Below are 17772 nucleotides of genomic sequence, written 5' to 3'. Positions count from 1 at the left end.
TCTTTGTGGTTCTAGATACCAAAACTCCTGAGAAGAGGAGCTGAATAGAAGTAGAGGGTGGGGGAAGGGCAACTCAAGGGTGCTAATCCCAGCTTCCTGTCTGGATTTTCCTTGACTGCTGCTCAGGGCCTATCTTAGGATGGTTACAGCTGCCGAAATAGATCTCTCCCCTCACCTGTTCTGAAGTCAAGAAGACCTTGATAACTTCCTGTCAAAAGAATGCATGCTTTGGTCATTTTTCCAGGATGTGGGATAATAATGGGGGTACTGGTGCTGATCTCCCCACGCTTCTCCACCTCTGCCAAGCAGCAGCCAGGAATGAGGGAGCAAAGAGCCACGGGGGTGGGGGGGGGGGGGTCAAGGGGCCAGCCATCCGTTTCTGGCCAGGGCCCAGCCTTTTCTGTGAACTTGGTTGATGTTTCCGTCCTTGGTCTGCTCCAGAAACCACTCCTGGCCCAAAGGATGCCCCTCGGATTCAGACTGACGGAGAACACACCCTTTGCCCTCAGTCACCTGCCCTTCCCTGCCAAGCCTGCATACAGAATGTTCTGTTCTTGCTTAACTCATCATCCTAGCCAATCCTGGGACCTGAAAACCAAGTGTTGGCATTGGCGCCCGAATTCCCAGCCCCTCCCTCATTCACTCACAAACATGAGCCCCGGGGCTTGGTCCTGGAAGTGCGCACGGGTGGAAGGTACAGCGAGGACCTGGGAGCCCGGCGGCGCAGGGCTGTTGGAGGTGGACATCCGGCAGAGGGAGCGGCCTCCTGGGGCAGGGAGTCCTCGGGGACTCCTTGTTCCCCGCCACCCCTTCGCCAAGGTGAGGAGAGCAGAGCGTGCCCCGAGCACCGGCGCCGGGGAGGGACCTGCGCATGCGTGGGAAGAGGCTTTGGCGTCGCCCTCGTCGCCCAGGTAACCCTGACCCGCAGGTGCCAGCATGGCCTCCGGCACTGGAGGGAGCTGGGGTCAGGCCCCACCGCAGAGTGCCGCCCGGACGGTGAGGGCTGAGCCGGCTTTTACCTGGGAGGCCTGGGGGTTGGCCAACTGGGGAGCCGTCCCCGGAGGGACGGAACCCTGGAGGAAGTGGGGTGGGCGCAGAGAGGGACTCCAGCCGCCCAGGAGACTCCGGGAACCGGGAGCCCGTGCGGGCAGGGAGGAGAACGAGGCGGCCCCGCGGGGCGAGGTCACTCGCGGGGTGCACGGGGGCGGAGGGTGGGGAGAACTTGGTCGGATCCCTTGCCGGCCTCGCAGAGCTGAGTCTCCCCCTCCCCCCAGCCCTGGGTGACAGTCCTGCAGCCCGTCGCGTGGGCAGTCCCACAGCCAACCCCGCAGCCGGGTGGATTGAAGGAAGGTGAGACTCCGGGCTCACCCGCCTTTGTACCCCACTCTGCTTCGCACATTCTCTGGGCGTCCTCGTTGCACCTCCCTCCCGCGCGTTCCTGGGCTGGGCGTTGGGGGGTGGGGCGGGGGAGGTAAGCCCCTGGGAGCCGGGCGGTGGGCAGTGGGAGGCCTGGCGTGGGCCTGCTGAACTCCCCCTTCCCCCCGCCCGCCAGACCTGCTGGAACTGATGTTGCTGCAGAACGCGCAGATGCACCAGCTGCTGCTGAGCGGGCTGGTGGCCGCAGCGCTCAACCAAGGACCAGTGTCTCGCCACCCGCAGGTGCGTCAGCTGGGGGTGGGGTGCAGGTGTGCCACCGGCGTCACCCACCTGCAAGTCCAAGGGTGGGGATCCATCTGGGGTGGATCCTGGAGAAAAAGAATCAGGCAACAGTGCAGCTGTCCCCACTGGGTCCCTTTGGCATGTTATGTGCCAGGGCCCCAAAGCAGCACGGAGTGGGAGTCCCCAAATCCAGAGCACTCAGGTCTTGTGTTCAAGGAGGTCTCCCTGCCAGTGTACCCCCTACTAGACTGCAGGCTTAGGAGGACAGGCACCCTGTACCCAGAGTCTGCAGGTTGCCGAATACTTATTAGGAGCTCTGGTGATATTTGTTGAACAAGTAAAAAGATAAATGAATGACTGTGAATATAAGGCGACTTTGCCCGACCGACACAGGGAGAGCAGAAAGGTAGGAGCGAGCGCGCGTGCCCTGGGGAATAAGGAAGGGCTCCTTGGAGGAGCAGGTGACCTTGGAACCAGTCCTTGAGAGCCAGGTAGGATTTTGGCGCTTGGAGGAGGCCAGGTTGTGTCCACCATCCAGGCTGTGCAGGCTGCCGGCCCTCTTCACACCCCAGCCTTCAGGGGGTGCCTGGGATGAGCACCCCACCTCCCTGATGGGGCTGGTGGGTCCAGGGGCGAGGCCAGATGCAGGTCACTGGCCTCCTGACCCCGCTCTGGAGTCATACCTGGATTCTTCCAGTCCCTGCTCAGCCACTTATTAGCGGGCGACCTTAGACAAGTTTCTCAACCTCTCTGAGCCTCAGTTTTCCCTCCTGCAAAATAAGGAAAAAACGTCTCCGAAGTACCTGACTTGCCCACAGTAGCTGCTCAGTAAAGGGAAGCCGGTTTATGATGCTCATCTGGGGAAGTCAGAGGAACAGAGAAGTGGGGGTGGGGACACTGGGTCCTGTTTCATCCTCTCTCCTCCCTTTGTCCCCCAATCCCCAGGTCTACCTGGAGGGTCAACAGGAGGAGGAGGAGGAGGAGAAGGAGGAGGAGATGCAAGCCCTGGAGGAAGGGCCTTTGGTGATTCACCACCACTACCTGCCCTGCCCGATGCCCATGCTGGGCCCCTCGCTACCCTGGCCGGTCCCTTCCCCTTCCCTCCCCCAACATCAGCCCCACTTGCAGGACACAGCCAGGATTCAGCACTGCCCTCCTGCCTCTCGGAAAAGGGGAGGGTAAGTGAGGACAGGGGATCTGGGTGTTGCCGAGGTCCTGCTCTGGGGCTGGGCTGGAAGAGCCCACTAGGAGCTGGGCGTGGGTGAAGATACCTCTGGGTAAGGCCCTAGAGACCGCTTCTGATGAGGGGGGGTCTTTCTTTTCTTTCCTCCATGTCAGGAGAGCTGTAACCGTGCCTCCACCCCCACCTCCCAGTGCCACAGGCACTGTGGGTGCGGATGTGCCCCCCGCTTCAGGTAGGGGCAGGGCGGGTGGGCAGTGGGGCCCAGGGATGGGTCAGGAGGCCAGGAGGGCCATGTTGGGGGCCAGGGAGCACCTGTCATCACTGCTGCAGGCCACTGGCCTGTCCCCTTCCCTTTCGCTCCTTGGGGCCCTGTTAGGCAGGCGGGAGCCAAGACACAGGTGCCGTCTCTCCCCAGACTACTATGATGCAGAGAGCCTACCATGAGGACAGACACCGGCCCTGGGACCCTGCCAGCTTCATTGCAGAGCTGGAAAGAGCCCTGGAGCCCCTGAGTGCCCCTCTAGAGCCTACAACTCTGCACCCATGCCTGGCAGCCCTCCCCAACCCCCTCCCAACCCCTCAACCACAGCCAGGCCCTCTTCTGTGTGAATCAAAACCCTCTTCACCACATGGAGACCTTGAACTGGCCTCAGCTCTGCCCCGGAGCACAGGCCCCTCTAAGCGCATCCAGAGCTGGGAAGCCGCCGCCAGTTGGGGGCCTTGGGGGTCTGGGAACCAGAGCCCTCCCTTGACCTCCTCCACTCACCCCTATCTGGGATGGCAGTGCTGTCGGGTCTTGGTGGCCTAAAGACAGAGCAGGAGGTGAGGGAAGGACGGCTTTTGTTGTGCAAGGCTCTTTGAAGGCCTAGAGTGATGGGAGAGAGGCCTGGCTAGGAGGGTCCTGGAGCTGAGCCAGTTCCCTTGGGCCCACCCTTGCCACAGGAAGCTGGCTCTTTTGGCCAAAAGAAGCCAGAGCCATCCTGCTCCAAGCAGCAGTGGCCTGAGGTCCCCGAGTACCAAGTAGGAACAGAACATCTTTCTGCCCTCCTGGGCCAGGGCGTGTCTCCCCCAGTGTCCCTCAGCAGAAATGAGTCACTCAGGGCTCCACGAGGATGGGTGTCTGGTGCCTGGGCTGGTCAGCATGGGGACACCCCAGGGCCTGGCCTGGCTGGGGCTCTGGAAGGCCCCTGTGAGGGAGAAGGTTGAGGGAGGCTTAGGAGACCTTTGGGGAGAGAAGTCCAGGCTCAGTGGTTGCCTTTCCTGGCTCTGGAGTTCTATCCCAGGAGAAGACATGGAGGCACAGGATTGGGTCCACGTGTTTATATGCAGACTAGAAAAGGAAACGACCCCATTGTCCTCGGCTGCTTGTAACCGTCCCGCAGCCAGGGCTAGACCACAATCCTGAGGAGTCCCGCTGAGTTCCAGCAGCTGCTGTGGCGGTGGCCATGCCACTCGTGTAGGCTGTGCCAGTAGGCCTGACTCAGGCCCCACCTAAGCATCTTGTACCCCGTAGGCGCCCATCCGCCTCTGGCGCCAGTGCTGGCCCAAGATGAAGCACAGGAGGATAGACGTCACAAACAAGAAGAGCAGCACCGACACGACGGAGATGATGACGACCATCTGGTTGTCCGGTGTGGGCTCTGGGGAGGGAAGAGGGGGCAGGGGTCTTAGATGTCCCCTGGTCCCTGATGGCAGGGCCCAGGGGGGAGTAGATGTCTGCCTGTCACCTGCCGACGCCTCATCTGTTTTGCAGCCACCTGAGCTGCAGAGAGGAATGGTCAACGGTGTCGGATCTCGGGGAAAGTTAGGCGGGGTCCAGGCCACCAGCCAGCCCTCTGTGAGGCCGTGGATGTTCTCCTGCCACCGGCCCTTGGCACCAGCATATGCTGGCCACTGTGGCCTGGACGGCAGCGTGGTCCAAGCCCAGCCCTGCCCTGGGCAGAGCTGAGTGAGCTCCTACCAAACTCTCCGAAGACAGGGAACACCTTGACCATCAAGAGCCACGGAATAGCGGAGCTCCAAGGGGACCTCCGGGCCCAACCTCTGAACGCAAAGAGGGGCCGTGGCCAGAGAGAGGAGGATGCCTTGGTCAAGGTCACGCAGTTCACTCATTGCTAAGCAACTAGTTCAGTTCCAAACTGGGCACTCAGAGAGAGCTCCGGGGAAGAGTGAGAGGGAAGCCCTGGGATTCAGTGCGGGGTCCCTGGGTGCCTGCCCCCTGAGCTGGCAGAGGGTGTGCTGAAGGCTTTTTCCTCCCCTAAGGAACAGAAAGCAATTGTCCTCTCCCACCCCTCCCATCCTGGGGTTGCCCCTCACCATAGACCTTGAGCATCTGGGGCTCGGAGACGTGGTGAATGATGTCCCCGCCGCGAGACCGCAGATCCAGGCGGGCGTGGCACGAGAAGTTGTGGCGGCCGTCCTCCCTGTGAGCCATGCCCTTGTGCGTGGCCGTGGCTCCTTGGGTGTCATTTTTCTCCCCCGTAAAGGTCTTGTTGCACAGGGTCTCCTTGCCACGGAGCAGGGTGAGAGTGAGGCTCTCAAGGGGTTTCACATCCGGCACGTGGCACTCGATGGTGAAGGACTTCCCCACAGCCACCCACGTGGGCTGTATCTTCAGGAGCATTTGCTTGGGAGGGTCTGCAGGGAAGGAGGAGGGAGGGCTGGTCAGGGTGAGCGTGTAGTCCCAGGCTCCCCACCCTGCCCCTGGCACTGCTGTGTTCTCGGGGCCTCGGCTAGTCATGGGGAGGAGGGCCCGGGCCTGGCCTGCTCTAGAGCACAAGGAGAGGAAGGAGGAAGCAGTTCAAGGTGAAGGATGGATGGGCTGGGAGTTTTACCAACATGACGTTTTCTGGAATCGACAAGTATCGAGGTGGTCAGGGGTCTACGAAGAGGAGGTCTAGAAATTGTACAGTCGACTAGGAACAAAAAAAATTTGGATCTGTCTCCTTCTTTTCCAGAAATCAAACATAAATTTCCATATCAAACAGCTCAATAATTGTCCTGAGACTAAAAAGGGAGTGCTCACTGGAACTGGGCCAAGGGTTGTGGGGTCTTCACTTAAGGGGTGGGGGCTGGAGTCCGACCTGCCTTGCTTAGTTAGACCTGCCATCCCTTGTCTGTTAAACGGGACCCTCAGTGGTAGCCTGGATACCCTGCCCCCTCACCCCGAGGTCATATGTTGGATTTAGGACATGTTCCTTTTCACTTGATCCCCTGATGCTGGTCATGGGGAGCACCAAGCCATAGCCTTGGTGCCGAGATGTTGAGAGAATCCTGCCCTCCGGGAAGGTCTCCCCGGCCTGTGTGCAGGTGTGTGTGTGGGGGTGATGGTCCCACATTTGCCAGGGGCTCTCAGGAATATAAAAGCAGGGGTGCCTGGGTGGTTCAGTCGATTAAGCATCCAATTCTCAGTTCCGGCTCAGCTCATGATCTCAGGCTTGTGAGATCGAGCCCTGAATCTGGCTCCACGCTCAGCACTGAGTTGGCCCGGGTTCTCTCTCCCTCCCTCTCCCCTCTCTCCCTACCCACCTCTCTCAAATAAATAAATAAATCTTAAAAAAAAAAAAAAAGAAAGAAAGAAAGGACTATAAAAGCACCAGGTGATGCGTTAACCTCCTCTCCGTGAGACAAAGGGGTGACTGGAGAGCATGGTGGCCCTTCTGTTGGCACCCTGCTATTTGTGGGGGGGTAGGGGGAGCCCAGGGGGGTGGGGGCCAGAGCGAGTGCCCAGGGTAGCTCTGCAGACAGCAGACACGGGCTCTGCCTGGTGAGGAGGGCCCCACAGGGCAGCACTCACAGAACACGCTGACGTTAAGACTCTTCAACTTCTGACTCCCGAAGCAGGTGAAGTGGCAGTGGACGACGGTGTCCTGGGAGATGTTGGAGACCAAGAACTGCTTCCACTGGGGTCCGGACTGGTTCAGGGTCTTGGTGAGCGTGGTCTCCAGGCCCCCGGTCTTAGGGTTCGCACAGCTGGTGCTACAGTTGACCAGCTGGGACCCTCCGGGCTCCACCACCAGCTGCTCTGGATACATGTGGACCTCGAACTCCTCCCCAGACCCTGGAAGACCAGAAAGACAGGGCAGCAAAGGTCTCTGCTGCCCTGGCCCCTGCTGGCAGTCTGATCACGGGACAGGTGCCCAAGAAGATAGGCCAGAGTTGGCCCCTCTGCCACTCTTCTCTTGTTCAGGCCTTGCGTATCGCCTGTGTCTAGACTGTGGGCAAGGCTTTGCATATTGCCCGGGTCTAGACCACAGAGGCTGTCCCACAGCCATCTCCCTGCCTCTGGGTGCTCTTCCTTCAGCCCACCACCTTTGGATGAGTCTTCTCCATGCACAGCCTCTATGCAGAGGGATCCTATGCAACCTTCAAAGCCCAGCCCAAATGCCCCCTCCCTTCATGAAGGCCTCTCAGAGATGGAGGTGGACTGGGTCCTCTGGGCCTTTCCTCCCTCCTTTCCTTCCTTCTGCAAATATTTTTTGATTACCTGCTGTGTGCCAGGCCCTGTTCTAGGCTCCAGTGACACAGCAGTGACCCAAGCAGACCCAACCTTGCCCTTGCAGAGCTCCCATTATCATGAAGGAGACAGACAATAATCAGCAAGTGAGATAGCCAGCTGGTCAGACAGTGATCAGTGCCTGGGGCGGGACAGGAATGGGGTGGAGTTGCCATTTTAATAGGGTGGTCAGTTGGGACCTCACCAAGGCATCGACATTTGAGCAAAGACATGGAAGAGGTGGGTGTGAGCCCCGCAGATACGTGGGGAGCAGGGAGTGTTCCCGGAGTTAAGACCCTGGGTCAAGGGCATGCTTGGTGTGCTTGGGGACCAGCAAGACCAGGATGGGGTAGAGCCCAGTGAGGAGGAAGGCAGGGGGAGAGTAGTTCAGGAAGGTAATGGGACCACCTTGCCAATGACTGGTAGAGCTTCTAGAAGGCAGGGCCCAGATTTCCCTCAGTGCTCAGCACAATGCCCCGTGTGCGACGGACATTCAGAAGTATTTGATGCATCAAGACTGAGTCCTCGGAGCTCACTTCCCACTCAGAGGGTCCTTGATCTCAACCAGCTGGGCCTGTCCTGTGCTCCCTCCACACCAGCATGTTCCCACTCAGCCCTCAGCGAGTGGCATATAATGAAGAGGCAAGGAGCTTTGCAGGTAGACGGAGCTGGATTTGAATCCTGAGTTTGCCATGTACCAGCTGTGTGACCCTGGGCAGGGGGCTTTCTCTCTCTGAACCTGTTTCTTCATCTGTCAAAGGGGCTAGTAACCCCTTTCCTGCAGGGTTATGGTGAGGTAGCCCTTGAAAAGCCCCTGGAAGTTTGTCCAAAACAGGCTCAGCACACGGTAGCACTTTCCTCCACAGTCCCCTGACTCCCTGGAGGACGCCCTTGGACAGTAGTCAAAAGGCCATGTCCTCTGCTGCCCCCTGCTGTCCCTGGGCCACATCTGAAGAACAGCTGGGGCATTCCCTCCCCTTCCCTTGAACCCCAGCATCGCCTCCGGCCTCAGGCCTCACACAGCCCACCACTCAGCCTCCACGACCTGCCACTTCCACAGGCCCTGAAGCCATGGGGCCTGTTCAGCCTGCTGTCCCACAGGCCGGCTTCCCCCCACCATCCAGGATCATGGGGGAACATGGCTGGCGCGGCATCCAGCGCCCAGGCTGGGCTACCACTGTGTTCAAAGCTTCAGTGACTTCAGGATCAGCCCTGCCTCCCACCCCAGACACCAGGGAGCCGGCAGCTCCCACTTTGGGCTGGCACGTGCCAAGTCAGGAACCCCAGGTACCAGCTCACCTGGGCAGCAGAACAGGGCAAGAAGGGCGGTGGGCAGACCCCAGCATCCAAAAGGGGACATCTCGAGTGGCATCCACAGGCTTGCTGGGAACAGCCGAGGGCCTCCTGGAGGGAGATGGTGGACCCAGGTCAGGGAGTGGTGGCCTAGAGCTACAGCCCGGAACCCCAGCCTTCTATGAGCTGATGACCACATTTCCTCTCATTATCTGAGAGGTCTTCTGGAAGCCACGTGGAAGGCCAGCTCTCAGAGCTCCAGGCCTGCAGGAACGCAGGCGGAGGAAGCTGGGAGGGAGCCGATAAGCCAGGGTATACCCTGGCCTCCCGCCATGCTGCTGGGCAGGGGGCAGGGCGAGTGGCAGGCACGCATGTGTGCGAGGGTTGTGTATGCACATGGGGCTCGGGGCACTGTGTGAGCACAAAGGACAGTGAGGCCTACAAGCCCCAGATCTGAGAACCCCCAATCCCACAGGTTACATTATTGAGTTCCCTTCTGGGAACAGAATATCTGAAATCAGGTCTGCCCAGGACATGCCGTCTCCGTCGCAAAGTGGGCCGGGAGCTGGTCTTCTCTAAGGACACCCGGGCAGGCCCTGGAGGCTCTCCAGGGGACACCCCCACTGCCCCCTGACACAGCTACTGAAACCTCCACACCTACCAGGCTCACGACCTCAACCCTCCCTGACCCAGCCGATAGGGACAACTTGAGGGAAGAGCTCCCATGACAGTCCCCAGCAGCTCAGGCACTGACAGAGGTAATGGGGGTCTGTCTGGCTGTAGCCCAAACCCCCAGCCTCCATTTCCAGGGCCTGGCTTATGGTGTCTCCCCCCAACCCTTCAGGGGAGCCTTGGTCCAGGGAAGGGGGCATTGCAATGCTTTGTCACCTACTGAGGGAATCCCCAGAAGCAGGAGTCCCTGGGACCAGCAGGGTGTGTTGTGTGTGTGTGTGTGTGTGTGTGTGTCTGTCTGTCTGTCTGTCTTTTGCCCAGGGAGCTCCAAACAGCTTCTGGAAGGGTTTGTGCCTGTGAATCCCAATCGCACGCACAGCTGGACCAGCCAGACTCCATCCCCACCAGTGTTCAGCAGAAGCTTCTGGGGCCCACAGGTCCTGCTTTAAGCTGGTCAGCCCCTGTTCCCACCCACCATTTCCTCTTTGATCTCTAGGGAATGTGCTTTGGCATCTGATAGCTTACACATCAACATCCCCCCCACCCCGCCCCCTGCTGGCCTAACCACCACCCCCACCCCCCCACCGCCCCCGTGAGGGCGGAAGCTGATTCTAGAGCTGTTTGCCGTTCTAGAGCGGATATGGTAGGTTGTACCTGGCAAAGAGTTGATGCTGAGTAACTGTCCAGTAAGAGGATAGATGGAGGGCGGGAGGGATGGAGGGAGGGATGGATGGATGGAAGGAGGGAGGGGGAGGGATGGATGAGTAAATGAACAGAAGAAGTAGTTTGTCTTGGTGTACAACCCAGATAAGATTGGATCGGAGTGGGGGGATCTTTCTCTTTGTGCCCAGTGTACCTTTCTCCTGGTGATGTCTCTGCTGACCCCCAGGCCACTGAGCTGAGCTGAACACCTAACAAGGCCAACCAGGGCTCTTCATCCCCCAAAGATGGGCCCTCAAACTGGGCAGTGGTTTTTCTGGGACTTTCTGAACCAGAACTGGTAGGAACAAGCCCTTCCCTTTCTGATCCTAGCAGAGGCCCCCATGAGCCAGCAGCTATCAGCCCTTATGCCCCAGCAAGTGAAGAAGCTGATAGAAAGGAACTTGACTCAGTGGAGGGAAGGTGACTCAGAATTGTCCCAGATCACGTGCTGGTTGCCAGATGGCCTCTGGATGGCAGGGCTGGTGATGATTCTGTGTGGCAGAAATGAAAAAGCTTTCCAAGCCGGAAGGTTCTGGCCCTTCAAACCTGCCCACGGGAGTCACGGTCCTTGTGAAATGGGAGTTACTTGGAGCCCCGTTCTGCCTCCTGGAACTTCTGGGGAAGACTTGGGAAGGCGGTGTTGGGGGCGGAAGTGCTATCCTTGCATGAGGCCGTGAGGCCTTCTGGGAGAAAGAGTGAAGTGAATTTGGCAGCCTGATGATCAGACCCTAAAAGGCCAAGGTAGATGCTTCCAAACGAAGAGGGAAGACCAACACTTCCTGTCACCAAGAAGTTGCCCAGGGATGATAGGAACCCAACCATGATGTCGATGAGAGAAGAAATTCAGGTGCTCCTTCTTGGAGCTCTGTTCTACTACCAAATAGTCCCTGCCATGTTCTTTAGGTCTCTGAGCTCTCCAGTGAAGGGGACAAGAAAGCTGGAAGGGTTGAGATGCAGGAGCATTTGAGGGGAATGGAGATTGGTGTGTTGGTTTTCGGGAGTGAACTCATCTCTTCACAGGGCTGGGGAAGGGTTTTGTCATGACTGGGTCTTAATCCAATGACTTCTCTTGTGTTCCCAACAAAACCGTCTTTCAAGAACCAAGATGAGAGAAAGATAAGCAGAGACTGAGAGAGTTTACCCTCAAGATACCTCCACTAAAGGAATTTTTAAAGATGTGCGTCCAGAAGAAAAAATGATTGCAGGATAGTTTTCTATGCAAGAAGGAAGCATGGGAAAATAAAATGGCAAACGAATATGGATGATAAATATGTAATATTTATAATATTTAATTTGAGAAGTCTTAAAAAGTTCAAAATTAAAATCCTGGGCAATACTATATTTAAGAGAGGATTACAGTTAAAGCTTTCTAAACTCGGTATTGTTCGGGAGGGAGGATATACCTTAAGCTATAACAAGCATGGTAAAATTTCAAGAAAAACCAGCAGAGAGAGAGTGTTTAAGCTCTAAACCCCTAGAGAAGGTTAAAATGGCGTGAAAACAAACATGCTTCAGTCAAAAGAATTAAAAGAGAAAAGCATGGGAGAAGAGGGACAAATGTAAATTTTTAAGAAGATGGTATTAAAAAGTCCAAATTTATAATAATCCCAATAAAGATGAAAAATTTAACTATGGTTAAAGGAAAGAGATTTTCAGATAGAATTTTTTTAAATCCTTGCCCTGAGGGGGCACCTGGCTGGCTCAGTCAGTGGGAGCATAGGACTCTTGATCTCAGGGTCATGAGTTCAAGCCCTATATTGGCTGTAGAGATTACTTAAAAATAAAATCTTAGGGGCGCCTGGGTGGCTCGGTGAGATAAAGCCTCTACCTTCGGCTCAGGCCATGGTCTCAGGGTTCTGGGATAGAGTTCCGCATAGGGCTCTCTGATCGGAGGGGAGCTGTTTCCTCCCCTCTCTCTGCCTGCCTCTCTGCCTACTTGTGATTTCTGTCAAATAAATAAATAAAATCTTTAAAGAATAAAAAAAATAAAATCTTAAAAAAAATCCTTGCCCTGTGTGAACCTATTTCTGTCTGGTGTCTGGATTTTATGCAAGGACAATGCCTTGTATTCATAAATCAGCCACAGCAGAACAGCCAGGAAGAGGAATAGTGCATGGGCCTGCCGCCTTTATAAACCTTCAAACTTTTTTTTTTTTAAAGATTTTATTTATTTATTTGACAGACAGAGATCACAAGTAGGCAGAGAGAGAGGAGGAAGCAGGCTCCCTGCCGAGCAGAGAGCCCTATGCGGAACTGGATCCCAGGACCCTGGGATCATGACCTGAGCTGAAGGCAGAGGCTTTAACCCACTGAGCCACCCAGGCGCCCCTAAACCTTCAAACTTTTAATGGAATTCAGGGCGATTCCCTTGGAAACGACAAGGTCTCACGTGACCCGCATGACCTGGATCGCGATTCCCTCTGGGGCCCTGGCGACAAGCTTTTTCCTGCACACGCAACTGAGTTCTGAGTCACTTTAGCTCCCAGACAGCTTAAAGCCAGAGTGTGCCCTGACCGTTTATCAGATGTAGGTCAGAGGTGTTGGACTGAAAGGACGGATAATATATGGATGGGAACCCTCCTGGCAGGAAGCAGAAAGGGAAGGACTTTCCAAGTTGGACAAAGAGGGTCTGGGAGGCAGTAAGCTCTTGCGTCCTCCCCTGCTTAGATTTCTGGTGATACCCCCCATCACAGGGGAATCTGATTGGATGTGGAAGCCACTTCCTGTTCTCAGCAAAACTTGATTTCCGATTTCTAAGAGAACGGGGGAAGGAATGGGAAACTAACACTTAGTTGATATGTATTCTCTGCTAGGGACTGAATGAGGTTTTAATACATTGTTTTATTTAATGTCACACAAAAATAAGGAAGCACAAAAATAAGGAACCATTCTGCATTCTGATTATGCAACTGAGAGAATAGGGCTCAGGTGAATTAATGACAGGCCCAGGTCATGGAGCTAGTAAGTGACAGAGCGAGGAGAGGAGAACTTAGAAAAGATCAGTGGTTGCTGGGAGTCGGGATGGAGGGACGGGTGACTAGGCAGAGGACAGAGGATATTTAGGGCATAGAACGTACACCGAGACTGAATGCTGATATAACCATGACTTTGGGTGCTGACAAAGTGCCGGCGTAGTGTCACTGAAGGTAACAGACATACTCCTCTGGTGGGGGGGTGTTGACGAAGGGGGAGTCTCCACATGCATGGGGGCTGTTTTGTGTTTTGCTGTGAAGATAAAACTACTCTAAAAAAATAAATTCTATTTTTAAAAGTAGCTCAAACACACAAGCTCAGAAGAGAAACTTCTAGATTAGGGTTCTTGCCAACTTGTTGAAAATACAGGTTTTTAAACTCAACTCTTAGTAGGGTGTCGTGGAAGTTGTGGACTCAGTCGTTCCTTAATTCTCATCTCGGATTAGATTTTTAAAACATGAAAATACAAAACCCAGGGTGCCTGGGTGGCTCAGTCGGTTGAGTGTCTGTCTGCCTTCAGCTCAGGGCATGATCCCAGGGTCTTAGGATGGAGTCCTGCATTGGGGGGCGGGGGAGGGGGGCAGGGTCCCTGCTCAGCGGGAAGCCTGCTTATCCCTCTCCCTTTTACCCCTCCCCGACTGCTTGTATGCTCTCTCTCAAATAATTAAATAAAATCTAAACAAACAAACAAACAAACCACCAAACCCAGTTCTCTGGTGTTTATGAGACACACCTAAGGCATAAGAGTATGGAGTGGTTGAAAGTTGAACGCTGGGAAAGAATATACCCAGCAAACACTAACCAAAAGAAAGCTGGGAAAGTTCTGTTTATATCAGAGAAAGAGAACTTCAAAGACAAAAATACGAGGGATAGCATGAATGTCTGGACTAAAGGGAGAGATCAGTAGAAAGTTAGAATTCTTCTAAATTTGTCAGTATCCACCTTGAAAGAACCAGAAAGAGATCAAACCATGATTACAGCAAGGGACTGTAATGCATGTCCTCAATCAGGAATAACGAAGCCGACAAACAAGAGTGTGAGGAATGGATGAGCTGAAACACATAATTTAAAAGCTCGATCTGCTCCTAAATTAGAAAGCACAAGCTCTTCAAAAAGATAGGTTTTAGGGCACCTGGGTGGCATGGTCTGTTAAGTGCCTGCCTTCGGCTCAGGTCATGATCCCAGAGTCCTAGGTTTGAGTCCCCCACTGGGCTCCCTGCTCAGTAGGGGGGGCTGCTTCTCCCTCTCCTCCCCACTCATGTTCTTTGTTGTCTCTCTTTTAAATAAATAAGTAATAAATAAAATCTTAAAAAAAAAAAGGCTTTATAGCCCCATATACTCAGTAATGTGAAAACGTACTCTGACCCATAGGTCAACAGAAGACATTGCAATGACACGTTCAAAAAATCTTCGCATTGAGCGATACATATATTAAAATGTCTGGGATGCATTGGAAGTGGCACTTGAAGGGAAATGGATAGCCTTGAATGCTTGCATTAGAAAAAAAGTCAAAAATGAGTATTTAATCTTCAGTAGGTACTCAAGAAGTTAGAAAAAGAACAGCAAAGGAAACCCAAAAGTGACTCAAAAGGGAATCAAGATTAGGGCAGAAATCAAAGTAAACAGAACAACAAAGTAAATGCAAAAGGGAAAAATAAGGAGCAAAACCCAACAAAATAGAAAACAAAACTATGGTAGACAGGATTAATGAAACCAAAAGTTCTCCAGAGAAGCTCATAGTGCGGGCAAGTCTCTGGGGAAATTTACTTACAAACCAAAGAAGGCACAAGTCGCCGTTGTTATTCGTTATTCAGAATGAAAAGAGGATTACAATGAAGACAGTACAAACCTACAGAAACAGAAGGTTGACGTGGTTGCCAGTGATTGGGGGAGGGGAAGTGAGCATGTTTCCTCTGCATAGTTTCAGTTTGCCAAGACGAAAACACTCTGGGAATTAGCTGTCAAACAACGTGAATGCACTTAACCAATTCTACACCGAAAAATGGTTAAGATGGTACATTTTATGTTATGTGTATTTTACCACAATTAAAAATTTTAAAACACTGTAAATGACTTAGGCAAAAAAAAAAAAAAAAAAAAAAAAGCAAAGCAAAGCAGGTCAAATCTTAGAAAGATAAAATTTACCAAAATTGATTTGAGAAGAAATAAAAAGTCTGAATGGTTCTATAACTACTAAAGAAACAGGGGCGCCTGGGTGGCTTGTTCGGTTGGGCAGCTGCCTTCGCCTCGGGTTGTGATCCCAGGGTCTTGAGATCGAGCCCCGCATCCGGCTCCCTGCTCAGTAGAGAGCCTGCTTTTCCCTCTCCCTCTGCCAGCCGCTCTGCCTACTTGTGCTATCTCTCTGTCAAATAAATAAATTAAATAAATCCTTAAAAAAAAACTGAATCCATAATTTAAAATCTCCCCACAAAGGAAACACCTAGTCCAGATGGTGTTACGCAAGTTTAAGTAGAGGCAATTCTAATTTCACAAAAACCCTCCCTGAGAATGGAAAAAGCAGGAACACAACTCCTTCTACGAGGCCAGGGTAACCTTCACCTTAACATCAAAATGAGACCAGCGCGGGATGAGAAAGAAAGATTAGAGGCCAGTCTCACTCATGGATATAAATGCGACAATTAAACGAAAAATGCTAGCCAACCAAATAAAGACATAGAGCAGTGTATAAATATACACTTCATATCCAAATTGAGTTTATCTCAGCTATGCAGAAGTAGCTTAATAATAGAAGAAACCCCACAGGTATCATTTATTATGTTGGTAATAGAAGACTTTGTGGGACGCCTGGGTGGCTCAGTGGGTTAAGCTCTGCCTTCGGCTCAGGTCATGATCCCAGGGTTCTGGGATCGAGCCCCGCATCGGGCTCTCTGCTCAGTGGGGAGCCTGCTTCCTTCTCTCTCTCTCTCTCTGCCTACTTGTGATCTCTGTCTGTTGAATAAATAAATAAAATCTTCAAAAAAAAAAAAAAAGAAGACTTTGTGCTCTGTCATATCACTTCTGCCCTCCTCTGATATCAGTAGTACTTACTGTGGATAATTTCGTGCAGACTTAGACTCACCTCGCCCTGCAGGGTCCCGCCTCAAGTTTATACCATGTTTCTTTTTGCTTCTTGCCCCCCAGTCTTCTTCAATGCTTTAGAAGCCACATATCAGCCTGCTAAGTGTTTCCCAAAAGTGGGAGAGAAGTGCCCTAAGACACATCCCTCCCCCAGTGAGGGACCAGCTAGAGGATGATATGAGCTCCAGCCTCCCGTTCTCCTTGGGCGACTGTGGGAGGCCTCCGGCAGGCTTCTCTGAGCGGGAGTCAAGCTCCCTTTGCCTGTGGCCACGACATCAGTCACGCACCTTTAATCGGCTTTTCTTTCTCCCCATCTCTGTCCCCCTGTTCTTTCACTCCGGGCTTTCTGGGATCACCTCTCAACCTACCTGAACCCAAGTCCTTGTTCCAGGCTCTGCCTTTAAAGGAGCCCAAACTAAAAACTTACTTAACAGATTTAGGAAGAAAAACATAGGATCATCCAGAAGAAAAAATATTCAATATCCTTTCGTGAGAAAGATCTTAGATTAGAAGGAAACCTTTTTTTCTTTTAAGTAATCTCTGCATCCAACATTGGGGCTCAAACTCACATCCCCGAGATCGAGAGTCACATGCTCTACCGACTGAGCCCACCAGGCACCCCTAGAAGAAAACGTCTTTAAGCTGGTAAAGAGAACTTACAAAAAGCTTATGCATGTATTATATTTAATGAGTAAATCTCAGGAGCATTTCCTATAAAAGCCGGACCCAGAGGAGGATGCCTACTATCTCTGCTATTTTCAACATTGCTCCAGAAGTCCTAGACAAACTATCAGCGTTTTCATATGATAGGATTGCCTGCGTCGAAAATCCAAAAGAATGGTCTCACAAGCGATTCCAAATTACAAAGGATTTTAGCAAGCCAACTAGGTTTCAGATCAGTATCCAAAACCAAGTTGCTTTTATGTCTATCAGTAACATAGAATAATATAATTTTGAAAGCACGTCATTTATAGCAGCAGTAAAAGAGGAATAACCTAGCAAAACCCGTGTCAGACCGATAGTGAGAAAGTTATCAAAGGGATTCATCAGGAACTCCAGATGCCATCCTAAGAAGAAGGGGACCATCCCTTTCTCTCTGCATCTGCTCGGAGCACAGCTCTGACGGTTCAAGCCTTACCCACATGGGCCTGCCGACCAGAAGGCAGCCCCATGCTTCTAAATCCGTCACCCGATGGCAGAGCAGGAGAGGAAGTGGGAGGACAAAAACAGGAAACAACCGTAAAAGCAAGGTCAATACGGGCAGTGGGGGGTGGGGGCTGCTTCACCCAGCAGGGAACATCTGCCCAGAAGGAACTCAGGGGATCTCTGCCCGCTTTCCTCTCTGTTCCCAGGGAAACAGGCCAAGAAAGGGGAAGGGACTAGAAGTGAGGCCTTGATGCCAAGAGGGAAGGGAGAGTCGTGACCTTACCCGTCGTCGTGGTAGTGGGCTGGAGGCCGATGGGAGGACTGTGCTGGGTGGGGGGGGGGGCAGGAAGCAGGGCAGCCCGGAGCCCAGCGCCTGGAGAGGTGGAAGGGGAAAATGTGCTCCCACTTCTGCGTCTCTGTGGTTCTGCGTGTGTGAACTCGGACTCCTCCCTCCCTCTGCACGTCGGAGTTACGTGCTTTCCTGCGCCAGGCTCCCCATTCGGACGAACCTCATTTTCAGACCCCTCCTGCTTGTATTTTTTTTAAATGTGGCAAAATACACGCAACTAGA

General features: G+C 53.3%; 2 protein-coding genes across 4 annotated transcripts; one reads left to right on the top strand and one right to left on the bottom strand.

Moving 5' to 3' along the window:
* The first annotated feature begins 351 nt into the window (after positions 1 to 351).
* LOC111158136 (proline rich 29) lies at positions 352 to 4076 on the top strand. Its single transcript, XM_022520016.1, has 5 exons — positions 352 to 996; positions 1275 to 1350; positions 1553 to 1659; positions 2605 to 2837; positions 2998 to 4076. The coding sequence occupies exons 1-5, from the start codon at positions 937 to 939 to the stop codon at positions 3284 to 3286; spliced, it is 765 nt and encodes a 254-aa protein (XP_022375724.1). The 5' UTR covers positions 352 to 936; the 3' UTR covers positions 3287 to 4076.
* Positions 4077 to 4147: 71 nt separating this feature from the next.
* Positions 4148 to 17560, bottom strand: LOC111158135 (intercellular adhesion molecule 2). Of its 3 annotated transcripts, none has more exons than XM_022520015.1 (5): positions 17485 to 17560; positions 8637 to 8741; positions 6639 to 6902; positions 5159 to 5479; positions 4148 to 4482 (listed from the first exon to the last, which is right to left on the bottom strand). In XM_022520015.1, exons 2-5 carry the CDS (start codon positions 8707 to 8709, stop codon positions 4334 to 4336), a joined length of 807 nt encoding a protein of 268 aa, XP_022375723.1. In that variant the 5' UTR covers positions 8710 to 8741; positions 17485 to 17560; the 3' UTR covers positions 4148 to 4333. The 3 variants fall into 3 exon arrangements, with proteins under 3 accessions (XP_022375723.1, XP_022375721.1, XP_022375722.1); XM_022520013.1 differs by lacking the exon at positions 17485 to 17560 and adding an exon at positions 17194 to 17227; XM_022520014.1 differs by lacking the exon at positions 17485 to 17560 and adding an exon at positions 14749 to 14788.
* Positions 17561 to 17772: the final 212 nt, after the last annotated feature.

Source organism: Enhydra lutris, unplaced genomic scaffold (assembly GCF_002288905.1).
Source record: "Enhydra lutris kenyoni isolate GAN:26980312 unplaced genomic scaffold, ASM228890v2 scaffoldscaffold57, whole genome shotgun sequence".
Taxonomy (NCBI): Eukaryota; Metazoa; Chordata; class Mammalia; order Carnivora; family Mustelidae; genus Enhydra; species Enhydra lutris.
Note: the sequence above shows the minus strand (reverse complement) of the source record. Positions and strands in the feature narration are given on the sequence as shown.

Excerpts from the sequence above, each read along its gene's own strand:
- LOC111158136 (XM_022520016.1), top strand. The coding sequence starts at position 937 with ATGGCCTCCGGCACTGGAGGGAGCTGGGGTCAGGCCCCACCGCAGAGT. Across the intron at positions 1,351-1,552 it reads GCCGGGTGGATTGAAGGAAG|ACCTGCTGGAACTGATGTTG; the intron begins GTGAGACTCCGG and ends CCCGCCCGCCAG. Across the intron at positions 2,838-2,997 it reads GCCTCTCGGAAAAGGGGAGG|GAGAGCTGTAACCGTGCCTC; the intron begins GTAAGTGAGGAC and ends CCTCCATGTCAG.
- LOC111158135 (XM_022520013.1), bottom strand. The coding sequence starts at position 17,227 with ATGGGGCTGCCTTCTGGTCGGCAGGCCCATGTGG. Across the intron at positions 8,742-17,193 it reads TGGTCGGCAGGCCCATGTGG|GAGGCCCTCGGCTGTTCCCA; the intron begins GTAAGGCTTGAA and ends ATCTCCCTCCAG. Across the intron at positions 6,903-8,636 it reads TGCCCTGTTCTGCTGCCCAG|GGTCTGGGGAGGAGTTCGAG; the intron begins GTGAGCTGGTAC and ends CTGGTCTTCCAG.